Source organism: Pangasianodon hypophthalmus, chromosome 30 (genome assembly GCF_027358585.1).
Source record: "Pangasianodon hypophthalmus isolate fPanHyp1 chromosome 30, fPanHyp1.pri, whole genome shotgun sequence".
In the NCBI taxonomy this organism is placed as follows: Eukaryota; Metazoa; Chordata; class Actinopteri; order Siluriformes; family Pangasiidae; genus Pangasianodon; species Pangasianodon hypophthalmus.
The window spans coordinates 4,228,008-4,240,756 of NC_069739.1; the positions used below are offsets into that span (position 1 = coordinate 4,228,008).

General features: G+C 40.6%; 1 protein-coding gene across 3 annotated transcripts; it reads left to right on the top strand.

The window, feature by feature from the left end:
• The first annotated feature begins 850 nt into the window (after nt 1–850).
• Nucleotides 851–9,906, top strand: LOC117596606 (uncharacterized). Of its 3 annotated transcripts, none has more exons than XM_053231889.1 (10): nt 851–1,111; nt 6,646–6,954; nt 7,063–7,374; nt 7,701–7,757; nt 7,888–7,926; nt 8,507–8,602; nt 8,679–8,740; nt 8,855–8,920; nt 9,026–9,091; nt 9,174–9,906. In XM_053231889.1, the coding sequence occupies exons 1-10, from the start codon at nt 1,036–1,038 to the stop codon at nt 9,279–9,281; spliced, it is 1,191 nt and encodes a 396-aa protein (XP_053087864.1). In that variant the 5' UTR covers nt 851–1,035; the 3' UTR covers nt 9,282–9,906. The 3 variants fall into 3 exon arrangements, with proteins under 3 accessions (XP_053087864.1, XP_053087866.1, XP_053087865.1); XM_053231890.1 differs by lacking the exon at nt 851–1,111 and adding an exon at nt 1,176–1,422; XM_053231891.1 differs by lacking the exon at nt 7,888–7,926 and having other exon boundaries at nt 852–1,111.
• The last annotated feature ends 2,843 nt before the right edge of the window (nt 9,907–12,749 follow it).

Consider the following 12,749-nt stretch of genomic DNA (forward strand, 5'->3'; position numbering starts at 1 on the left):
CCTACAGGCTGCAGGCTGGAAGGAAACAGAGAGATAAAACCCATCACTGCATACACAGGAGGCTCAGTACTGCTGCCCTGCTCCTGCACTGACCTCCACGCACCAGAGAACTGAACCCTGCATCCCATTAACAGACCAGATAGCAACTTACACACCTGATTAACAGACATTTGTTTTCTGTACATTTGTTTATACTTTTTCTGAATTTAGGTTACATGTAATGTAATGGTACGTCCATGAAACAAGTTAATTCCTGCTTTCACTTATGCTTCAGTAGCTATAAACAATCGTTCCCTCACCAGCCTCTCTTTTTTCTTTGTCTTGAACTTAAAATGGCAAAAAACAGAGCTTGTTATATTACTGAAAAACAAGAAAGTGTTAACTCTTCTGTCCTAAAGACGTTCCTGTATACTCCTTCCGTAAATGATATATAAACATCTCCTCACCATATCAACAATTATACGTAATTATTAAATAAAAACCTGTTTTAAATGTGTTTTTTATTTGGCTGAGGTTATGTGGAGTGAAAGACTTGCTGCCTCACAACTTCAGGGTCCCCTCCGGTGAGTGTGACCTCCACTGGCAGCGAGGAGAAATGTCCTGAGCCCTCATGGCACGAATTTAATACCTCGTCCGCCTGCTGACTGGAAAAATAAAGCTAATAAACTAAACAAACTCCAGCCTATAATATCCACAAGTTATGCATTTAGAGTTTAGCTGTCTTGTTCTCTTTATTTCCTGATTTCATATTAAATGTCTCATCAGTGTCTTTTCTCTTTTTGTTGTTTATTATATGCAAAGTGTTTGGGATTTGTGTGTTTCTCTGCAGCAATGTGCTTTGGCCTTCTTTGAATTTCACTCTTCTGTCTTGTCAATGACACACTGCTAAGTTTGCAGTTAGCACTTCCTGTGAAGGCCTGAATGTTATAAAGTGCGAAGCTTGCAGTGTGTGTTCTTTCGGGTGTGTTCATTCTGATCAGACACGGTGCAGCAGTTGGTCAGTGTGTGTTTAGCTCTAATTCTCTCTTTGGATTAATGTGTGGGTTTGGGTCCTCAGTGAGAATGCAGGTGTGTTTTCTTCTCCTCCTTATACAGCTTCATGTCACTGAAGGTGAGTAATAGTCACTTGGGTCTGATGCTGCTAAAAAATATTTTGAATAGATAGATAGATAGATAGATAGATAGATAGATAGATAGAGTTGCATGTGACTATGTGCTGTGTCGAAACAGATGAAAGAGGAAGTAGCAACTGAAAAAAGTAGTGGAAACTATTACTTCACTACATGTGATGTGTGTGTGTGTGAACATACGACCGCATTTCCACACTGTGTCTCCGCTTATGGACATTAATGAGTTGTGTGCATTAGTTATTAAAAATGCTGGTGTGTTTTTATGTTCTCCTTCTTCTCCACATCACTGAAGGTGAGTGTGCTGTTTACTCTCTCTCTCTCTCTCTCTCTCACACACACACACACACACACACACACACCTAAGTAATACTCTAAATAATTAAAAATATGTAAGTTTTTACCATTTAAACCTTTAAAGCTTAACATCATGTAGTAATCGTACTTATGTTGAGGAAGTATAAAGTGCACACTGAACAAATGAAATGATTTGGGTGAGTTTTTTGGTTTTCTGCAGTCATTACTGAGCGATGAACGTGTGTGTAACATGATGACACTATCTATATCTGTATCTGTTTAGTGCTCCAAATAGCCAGTTCATTATCTGGATTTAAACTTAAAGTGTAAATTTACAGCATTTATTTTATAGCAAAATAATGTTTTGTTATTTTTCCAGGATTGCACTGCAAACGATTGGGCAATTAAAGCATTGGTTTACACTAAAATACTAAAAAAAAAAAAAAAGAAAGTGATGCATAGTGGGATATCTAATGTTTTATGCATTAGTTAGAATGGTAAAGATTCTCTTTGTGTAACATTTTAAAATTAGTGGATTGTTTTTGTGCCTTTTATTTTAATGACTATTTAAGATGAACGTAAACCCTCTTAGATGTAAGTTTAAATGCTAGTATCAACTCTGGTTAAGTAAAGCACTGGGATATTTTTTTAAGTGTGAGTTAATTCGCTGGTAAATGTGGTTGAATCAGTGTAAGTTAGATGAAGGAAGTGGTGGCTCAGTGGTTAAAGCTTTGAGCATATGAAGGTTGTAAGTTGAAATCCCGGCACTGCCAAGCTGCTGTGGTTATCCTTCAACTGCTCAGGTGTGTCCTGCATCAATTTTATAAATCACTTTAGATAAAAAGCATCAGGCAAACGTAGCGGATTAGAAGTTATTCTCAAATTTATAGTATATCACAGGAAGCATATAGTGATATATTATTTAAAAAAGTTACCTGTAAATAATGTATATCACAGTACTTTACTGTAAATATGTTTAACAATTATTTTTGAACCATCTGCGAACATTTCAGCTTAACAAACAAGAATAAATTAATACAGCACCTCAGATACTGACTTGTATCTGTATTTGTATCCATTTAGACCTTGTTATCTATTCATGTTTTCATATTCAGTTACATGCAGGACATTAGTGAGTTGTGGACATTAGTGAGTGATGGACATTAGTGAGTGGAGGACATTAGTGTGTTGTGGACAATAGAGAGTGGTGGACATTAGTGAGTGGTGGATAATAGTGAGTTTTGGACATTAGTGAGTTGTGGACATTAGTGACTGGTGGACATTAGTGAGTGGTGGACATTAGTGAGTTGTGAACATTAGTGAGTTTTGGACATTAGTGAGCGGTGAACATTAGTGAGTGGAGGACATTAGTGAGTGGAGGACATTAGTGAGTGATGGACATTAGTGAGTGGAGGACATTAGTGAGCGGTGGACGTTAGTGAGCGGTGGACAGTAGTGAGTGGTGGACATTAGTGAGCGGTGGACATTAATGTGTTGTGGACATTAGTGAGTGGTAGACATTAGTGAGTGGTGGACATTAGTGAGCTGTAGACATTAGTGAATTGTGGACATTAGTGAGTGGTGGACATTAGTGAGTGGAGGACATTAGTGAGCTGTAGACATTAGTGAGTTGAGGACATTAGTGAGTGGTGGACATTAGTGAGTGGAGGACATTAGTGAGCTGTAGACATTAGTGAGTGGAGGACATTAGTGAGTGGAGGACATTAGTGAGTGGTGGACATTAGTGAGCTGTGGACATTAGTGAGTGGAGGACATTAGTGAGTGGGGGACATTAGTGAGTGGAGGACATTAGAGAGTGATGGACATTAGTGAGTGGAGGACATTAGTGAGCGGTAGACATTAGTGAGTGGTGGACATTAGTGAGTGGTGGACATTAGTGAGCGGTGGACATTAGTGAGCTGTAGACATTAGTGAATTGTGGACATTAGTGAGTGGTGGACATTAGTGTGTTGTGGACATTAGTGAGCTGTAGACATTAGTGAGTGGAGGACATTAGTGAGTGGAGGACATTAGTGAGTGGTAGACATTAGTGAGTGGTGGACATTAGTGAGTGGAGGACATTAGTGAGTGGTGGACATTAGTGAGTGGGGGACATTAGTGAGTGGTGCACATTAGTGAGCGGTGGACATTAGTGAGCGGTGGACATTAGTGAGTCGTGGACATTAGTGAGTTGTGGACATTAGTGAGTGGAGGACATTAGTGAGTGGAGGACATTAGTGAGCGGTGGACATTAGTGAGTCGTGGACATTAGTGAGTGGAGGACATTAGTGAGCGGTGGACATTAGTGTGTTGTGGACATTAGAGAGTGATGGACATTAGTGAGTGGAGGACATTAGTGAGTGGAGGACATTAGTGAGCGGTGGACATTAGTGAGTCGTGGACATTAGTGAGTTGTGGACATTAGTGAGTGGTGGACATTAGTGAGTGGAGGACATTAGTGAGTTGTGGACATTAGTGAGTGGAGGACATTAGTGAGTGGAGGACATTAGTGAGCGGTGGACATTAGTGAGTCGTGGACATTAGTGAGCGGTGGACATTAGTGAGTGGTGGACATTAGTGTGTTGTGGACATTAGTGAGTGGTGGATGTGTGTGAGCAGTCGACATTAGTGAGTTGTGGACATTAGTGAGTGGTGGACGTTAGTGAGTTGTGGACATTATTGAGTGGTGAATGTGTGTGAGGTTTGGAGTTGTGGACATTAGTGAGTTGTGGACATTAGTGAGTTGTGGACATTAGAGAGTGATGGACATTAGTGAGTGGAGGACATTAGTGAGCGGTGGACATTAGTGAGTGGTGGACATTAGTGTGTTGTGGACATTAGTGAGTGGTGGATGTGTGTGAGCAGTCGACATTAGTGAGTGGTGGACATTAGTGAGCGGTGGACGTTAGTGAGTTGTGGACATTATTGAGTGGTGAATGTGTGTGAGGTTTGGAGTTGTGGACATTAGTGAGTTGTGGACATTAGTGAGTTGTGGACGTTAGTGAGCGGTGGACATTAGTGTGTGGTGGACATTAGTGAGCGGTGGACATTAGTGAGTGGAGGACATTAGTGAGTGGTGGACATTAGAGAGTGGTGGACATTAGTGAGTGGTGGACATTAGTGAGTGGTGGACATTAGTGAGTTGTGGACATTAGTGAGTGGTGGACATTAGTGAGTGGTGGACATTAGTGAGCTGTAGACATTAGTGAATTGTGGACATTAGTGAGTGGTGGACATTAGTGAGTGGAGGACATTAGTGAGTTGAGGACATTAGTGAGTGGTGGACATTAGTGAGTGGAGGACATTAGTGAGCTGTAGACATTAGTGAGTGGAGGACATTAGTGAGTGGAGGACATTAGTGAGTGGTGGACATTAGTGAGCTGTGGACATTAGTGAGTGGAGGACATTAGTGAGTGGTGGACATTAGTGAGTTGTGGACATTAGTGAGTGGTGGACATTAGTGAGTGGTGGACATTAGTGAGCTGTAGACATTAGTGAATTGTGGACATTAGTGAGTGGTGGACATTAGTGAGTGGAGGACATTAGTGAGTTGAGGACATTAGTGAGCTGTAGACATTAGTGAGTGGAGGACATGAGTGAGTGGAGGACATTAGTGAGTGGGGGACATTAGTGAGTGGAGGACATTAGTGAGCGGTGGACAGTAGTGAGTGGAGGACATTAGTGAGCTGTAGACATTAGTGAGTTGAGGACATTAGTGAGTGGTGGACATTAGTGAGTGGAGGACATTAGTGAGCTGTAGACATTAGTGAGTGGAGGACATTAGTGAGTGGGGGACATTAGTGAGTGGAGGACATTAGAGAGTGATGGACATTAGTGAGTGGAGGACATTAGTGAGCGGTGGACAGTAGTGAGCGGTGGACATTAATGTGTTGTGGACATTAGTGAGTGGTGGACATTAGTGAGTGGAGGACATTAGTGAGCGGTAGACATTAGTGAGTGGTGGACATTAGTGAGTGGTGGACATTAGTGAGCGGTGGACATTAGTGAGCTGTAGACATTAGTGAATTGTGGACATTAGTGAGTGGTGGACATTAGTGTGTTGTGGACATTAGTGAGCTGTAGACATTAGTGAGTGGAGGACATTAGTGAGTGGAGGACATTAGTGAGCTGTAGACATTAGTGAGTGGTGGACATTAGTGAGTGGAGGACATTAGTGAGTGGTGGACATTAGTGAGTGGGGGACATTAGTGAGTGGTGCACATTAGTGAGCGGTGGACATTAGTGAGCGGTGGACATTAGTGAGTCGTGGACATTAGTGAGTTGTGGACATTAGTGAGTGGAGGACATTAGTGAGTGGAGGACATTAGTGAGCGGTGGACATTAGTGAGTCGTGGACATTAGTGAGTGGAGGACATTAGTGAGCGGTGGACATTAGTGTGTTGTGGACATTAGAGAGTGATGGACATTAGTGAGTGGAGGACATTAGTGAGTGGAGGACATTAGTGAGCGGTGGACATTAGTGAGTCGTGGACATTAGTGAGTTGTGGACATTAGTGAGCGGTGGACATTAGTGAGTCGTGGACATTAGTGAGCGGTGGACATTAGTGAGTGGTGGACATTAGTGTGTTGTGGACATTAGTGAGTGGTGGATGTGTGTGAGCAGTCGACATTAGTGAGTTGTGGACATTAGTGAGTGGTGGACGTTAGTGAGTTGTGGACATTATTGAGTGGTGAATGTGTGTGAGGTTTGGAGTTGTGGACATTAGTGAGTTGTGGACATTAGTGAGTGATGGACATTAGTGAGTGGAGGACATTAGTGAGCGGTGGACATTAGTGAGTGGTGGACATTAGTGTGTTGTGGACATTAGTGAGTGGTGGATGTGTGTGAGCAGTCGACATTAGTGAGTGGTGGACATTAGTGAGGTGTGGACGTTAGTGAGTTGTGGACATTATTGAGTGGTGAATGTGTGTGAGGTTTGGAGTTGTGGACATTAGTGAGTTGTGGACATTAGTGAGTTGTGGACGTTAGTGAGCGGTGGACATTAGTGTGTGGTGGACATTAGTGAGCGGTGGACATTAGTGAGTGGAGGACATTAGTGAGTGGTGGACATTAGAGAGTGGTGGACATTAGTGAGTGGTGGACATTAGTGAGTGGTGGATGTGTGTGAGGTTTGGAGTTACAGGTTGTCTGTAGTTGTGTAGAGTTGCTGCAGATGGTGAACTGCTCATTAACAGATCAGTAACTGGTGTGTTCCTACAGGCTGCAGGCTGGAAGGAAACAGTGACCTAAAACCCATCACTGCATACACAGGAGGCTCAGTACTGCTGCCCTGCTCCTGCACTGACCTCCACACCAAACCTGACACCTTCACATGGAGGAAATACACAAATGGTTGGGTAGAGATATCTCCTGAGAGTGAGCAGTACAAAGACATATTTCAGCTGGTTAATGATCACTCTTCAGGAAATCTCTCTCTGCTCATATCACACCTGACTGAAGAGGATGGAGGAGATTACATGTGTAGTCTTAAAGAGAGTGAATACAGATATTTCAGACTCACTGTTAAAGGTAAATGACTCATTTTTATTCACAATGCTACTTCAGTGATAATCTCATGACAGATTAATCTGATGTTGTAACAGCAATGCAATATGTTGATGTTTGTTCATTCTCCAGGTTGCACACGGAATCGTCAGACAGTGACTGTGACTGGATACGTGGGACAGTCTGTCCTTCTGCCCTGCTCCTGCTCTGAACTACAAGCCAAACCACACACTTTCACATGGATCTTTTTTAAAGGGTCTGATCCCAAAGAAATCTTCCCAAAGGACCAAACAAATCACTACACACACAGAGTTCAGCTCTTTAATGATCATCTTCCAGGAAATCTCTCTCTGCTCATATCACACCTGACTGTAGAGGATGGAGGATGGTACAGGTGTGAGACCAGCAACACTATCGATGCAAACGTTCAGCTCATAATAAAAGGTAAAATGACCTTCTGTTTATAAACCATATGTGACATCGACACATACAGTATGTTGCAAAAGAAATGAAATATCATTAATAAATATTTGGATTACTACTGTATAATAAAATGATGTGGAGTACACATTCCTTCTGGATGTCAAAAAGTGTATTATAAAATAAGAAATAAAATGTAAGAATCAGATGCGAAATGTTTCTGTTCCATGTTCTGCACCTCGTCTGTGTTTGTGTTTATGATTATGGATTGACTGAGTGTGTGTTCTCACCCGCTTTCTCTACGATTCCTGAACTTATTTATTTTAGATTAAATGTTTCTCTCCTTGCAGACGCACCAACAAGACCCTCAACATCCACACCAATGATCCAGACAAATTCCAAACAAGGTACTACACACCACTGGAATAAAAAGTCAGATTTGTTAATACAGGTTAATGCATTGCCTTGGAGCAAGACACAAACACAACACTCACAAACTAAATTTTCCTTCTCTTTTACTTCTTGTCACAACCCCAGTGGTCAGGGACAAAACGAATCCAGATCCAACTGAAAAAGGTAATAATCAATTCACTGCATTAACTTCATAACAGTTTTTGTTATATTTCATATCTAACATTTCCAGGAAAGGAAAGGAAAGAACTTTTTCCAGAAAGTACAAAACTACACTTTTAAAATCATATATACACTCCAAAAATGATCCAGATGTTTAGAAAGTAAAACTTCATATACACAATCACTGAGTACATTCAGCATGAAAATGTATTATGTTGCATTTATTTCAAATAATAAGAGTCCAGTGAACCTGAAAAAACCTTTTTTAAAAAAAAATCTGGATGCATTTTTTAAAATCCTGTTTTAGTGCACATTTTGTCCTCACTTTATAATGCTTACACAAGTTAAGTAACTAGTACACAAGTTAAGTAACTAGCATTTTACTTTATCTTACTGTGTAAATCCCTGTGTAAATTGTTACTATAGAAACAGGAGCATTAATGAATGTATTCATAGAAACCTGTGATTTGCAGCTGCACTACTGCTGTTATAGAAAATGAATCAACATCTTTTGACCAATCAGAATCCAGTCACTCACCTCGTGTCCTTTTTATTGCTTTCCTAATGACTCCACCAAACACAGATCCTATTGACATCGGCATCATCATCAGCTCTGGTGTCGTTGGGGTTCTGCTGCTGCTGCTGCTATTCGGAGGAGTCATGTACTGGAAACGCAGAGGTATAGACACACACACACACACACACACACACACACAGATTTCTGCAGTCTCACTCTGTCTGGTTTTATTCTGTAGGACAGAGAGGAGGACAGACCGAGATCGGTGATGGACAAACAGGACAGAGGACACAGCAGCAGGTGAATACACACATCCACTGTGTTTCACTAGTGGGAAGTTCTTTAGTAACAAGGCTTACATTTGGTGTGTGTGTGTGTGTGTGTGTGTGTGTGTTTGTGTGTGCTTGTGTGTAGGATTTTACCGAACCTCTGAACATAACCGTAACCTCAGAACCCACTTATGAAGCAGTGCACACACAGGTGAGTGTGTCTGAGTGCGTGGGACAATCTGTTTTGCTGATTTGTGCATTTGGCTGTGTGTATACATACCTGTGTGTGTGTGTGTGTGTGTGTGTGTTTCTACAGAATGATCCTGAAGTTCTGTATGCAGCTATAAATACACAAACTAAACACAAGAAAGCAGAAGAAAAGGTGTGTATCATTCTAAAAGTGTGTGTGTGTGTGTGTCTTTGTGTGTGTGTAATAACATGTTGTTTATGTTGTATTCCTGCAGGATGATGTGATGTACTCGACTGTAGTCCACAGTAACACTGTGAGCGCAGCACACACTCCAGTGGCATCAGGAGATACTACAGTATATGCCAGCATCAAAACTAACTAACTAACACACACACACACACACACACGTCTACAATCTAACTTTTAAAATATATATATATATTTTTTACCAATTTTTTTTTTGATTATTTTGTACTCATATTAATTCACTGTGAATAATAATAATAATAATAATAATAATAATAATAATAATATATACTGTAAATGCCTCAAGCAATGATTACTCTCATTTATTGTGCTTTTTAACCTTTTCATATTTAGATTTAAACTGTTTTTTGTAACATTTTGCATTATCTTTAGAGCTTTAAAGCAGCAGTTTGTATTTTTTTTTTTTTAAAAAACCCTCTTCAATCTATTCATTGTTCAATTGTGTCTTCCTTGACCCCTATGTGACTTGAACCTCTCCGTTGAAACAGTATATGCACCATGGGTTGCCTTTAAAAAAAAAAAGCGTAATGTTCATAATGTTAAGTGTCAGTGTTCAAGGTTGAGCTAATTTCTGGGCTGTAAACATGTAAACAGAAACCTGAAGCTGTGGCTCTAAGCTCTAATTCCATGGCAGTACTGTGACTCGCAGTTGTTATAAAGTATCTTTGAAATAATATGAATATTTTAGGTCTGTAAACACCTTTAAGCACATAGCTTTCAATAAATTAGACTTAATTGTGGTTTCAAGGTATAACAGTTTCATTTCTGGTTTGTAAATAAACTATAAAATCTGAAAAGCACACTGTGCACTGCCTTCTTAAAGGTCGTGTCTCGCTGTCCAAACCATCTCCTCTCGACTTTCTGTATCTAAATCTATACCCAGGTTCTCTAAGAAAAGCTTTCAAAATGAACTACATGATAACTATCTGTAAATCATTCTAATGTGTGTTAAAAAATGTAAAGAAAAATTTCTGTCACTGGCATCGCTGAAAGCAATAACTCACCATATCGGGTGTTTAATAAATCATTTATTGACATTTATTTCTTACAACTGATTACAAATTTATAGCACGTTATAAAGCACAATATGGAACTGACAAGCCGATAAAATAGCATCATAAATGTATACTTTTAATAGAAACAAAGCAATTCAACACAAATTATATGTTTATTCTCTTTCCCTTCCCCTCCCCCCACCTTTTCTCTCCATTTCAAATGCTTCTACAGAAAGCAGAACTACATATTTTGGTGTTAAGTGCCTGGATGTTGCATCATCGACCACAATCTTTGTTGCTTAGAAACAAAAAAAAAAACCCTGAAACTTGTGTTTCCCATCATACAACGTTGCAAAATCATATTATGCAAACTTTGTCATGCAAAAGAGTTTGCATGATATGCAAAAATGTCCATTTCTGTATGTTTGCTGTCACAAATGTAATTGTGAATTTTGTAGCCCCATTTTATATTTCTGAATTACTGTGTGAATGCCAGTAGTTGGTCTGTTGATCAAGGGTGTTGGCAGATAATGTAATAAGGGTCTGTAATCTCTGTGTTGAACGGATATGTAGGTCTACAGGTTTACATCAGATGTATAGGTTAGTACCTAGTGTACTGAGTAAGAGTGTCAGTTATCTGGTAAGCTGATCAGGTGTGTAGGTGAGTAGATGGTGAGTTGATGAGGTGTGTAGGTCATTAGGGGGTGAGTTGACCATGTATGAAGGTCAGTAGTTGGTGTGTTGATGAGGTGTTTAGGTCGGTAGCTGGTGAGTTGATCAGGTGTGTAGGTGTGTAGTAGCTGGTGGGTTGATCAGGTGTAAAGGTCTGGTGATTTGATGAGATGTGTAGGTCAGTAGCTGGTGAGTTGATCAGGTGTGTAGGTCAGTAGCTGGTAAGTTGATCAGGTGTGTAGGTGTGTAGTAGCTGGTGGGTTGATCAGGTGTAAAGGTCTGGTGATTTGATGAGATGTGTAGGTCAGTAGCTGGTGAGTTGATCAGGTGTGTAGGTCAGTAGCTGGTGAGTTGATCAGGTGAGTAGGTGTGTTGTAGCTGGTGATTTGATGAGGCGTGTAGGTCAGTAGCTGGTGAGTTGATCAGGTGTGTAGGTCAGTAGCTGGTGAGTTGATCAGGTGTAAAAGTCAGTAGCTGGTAAGATGATCAGGTGTGTAGGTCAGTAGCTGGTGATTTGATGAGGTGTGTAGGTCAGTAGCTGGTGAGTTGATCAGGTGTTTAGGTCAGTAGCTGGTGATTTGATGAGGTGTGAAGGTCAGTAGCTGGTGAGTTGATCAGGTGTTTAGGTCAGTAGCTGGTAAGTTGATCGGGTGTGTAGGTGTGTAGTAGTTGGTGAATTGATCGGGTGTTTAGATCAGTAGCTGGTGAGTTGATCGGGTGTGTAGGTCAGTACCTGGACTGTTGATCAGGTGTGTAGTTCATTAGGGGGTGAATTGACCATGTTTGAAGGTCAATAGCTGGTAAGTTGATCAGGTGCGTAGGTGTGTAGCTTCATCATGAACTTATATTAGTAGCTGCTCTGTTCATGTTTGCTGATTTTCTTTACTAAAGACTACACTGTTTCATCTCCATCAGTACAGCCACAGTGTGCTCTAGTAGGATCTGAAACAGAGGTTGGGAGACAAGTAAAATAGAGCAAAACTGTTGAGTAAGGATGTGCTCATACAGGGAATAAAGTTACTTATAACAGCTCAGTTGAGTTATTCTTACTTTTGTCTTTCTTTGTGACATGTACAATGATGACAATGTGGAAAATGATGGCGGCAAATATGGCAATGGGAAAGTACACCATGCCCTTTCCGGGGACTGCTGCAATAATTTCAGAAACATTACAAGATTACAAAAGCAGTGAGTTACATGAAGACAGCAGCACATTTTATCTCAGTTTTTCCAGGTAGTAATTACCTTTAACAGTGAGCTGCATGTATCTGTACTGATTTGGCTCAAGGAAACACATGTAATATCCCTCATCCTCTTCAGTCAGGTGGGATATGAGTAGTGAGAGATTTCCTGGACAGTGACTATTAAACAGCTGAATTCTGTTCCTGTACCTTTCACTCTCACTGGATATCATGTCCCATGTGGTTTTGCTTGGATTGCTTTTCTTCCACTTGAATGTTGCAGGATTGGGGTGTATTTCAGTGCAGGAGCAAGACAGTAGCACTGAACTTCCTTTACGTGCAGTGATGAAATCTGTCTTTGTGTTCCCTATCAGAGTGCAGCCTGCAGAAACGTTCAACGTTCAACATATTTTCAGATCAGATCAGATCAGATTTATGGTATTTCGGTTTTATGTAATGTAATTTACCATTAGTTGGAGCGATGCTGCTGGGGGCAGACGTAGCCAAGTTATCATCATATTTGCTTTGTACTAAAAAAGAAAAAAACTGTTCAAATTGTAGAAGGAAAATACTACTAAGAAGTAAAAGAAAGTTACAGTTACCACACTGAAGTTGATTATTTTCCAATAACGGCATGTCACAAAATGTTTTTTCAACCTTATACCACAGCAATTTGCCAAAGCTAACTTGGATGGAGGCAGGGAGAGACCACACCCACCATGATAGAAATGTTTC

Excerpts from the sequence above, each read along its gene's own strand:
- LOC117596606 (XM_053231889.1), top strand. The coding sequence starts at position 1,036 with ATGTGTGGGTTTGGGTCCTCAGTGAGAATGCAGGTGTGTTTTCTTCTC. Across the intron at positions 1,112-6,645 it reads ACAGCTTCATGTCACTGAAG|GCTGCAGGCTGGAAGGAAAC; the intron begins GTGAGTAATAGT and ends GTGTTCCTACAG. Across the intron at positions 9,092-9,173 it reads ACAAGAAAGCAGAAGAAAAG|GATGATGTGATGTACTCGAC; the intron begins GTGTGTATCATT and ends GTATTCCTGCAG.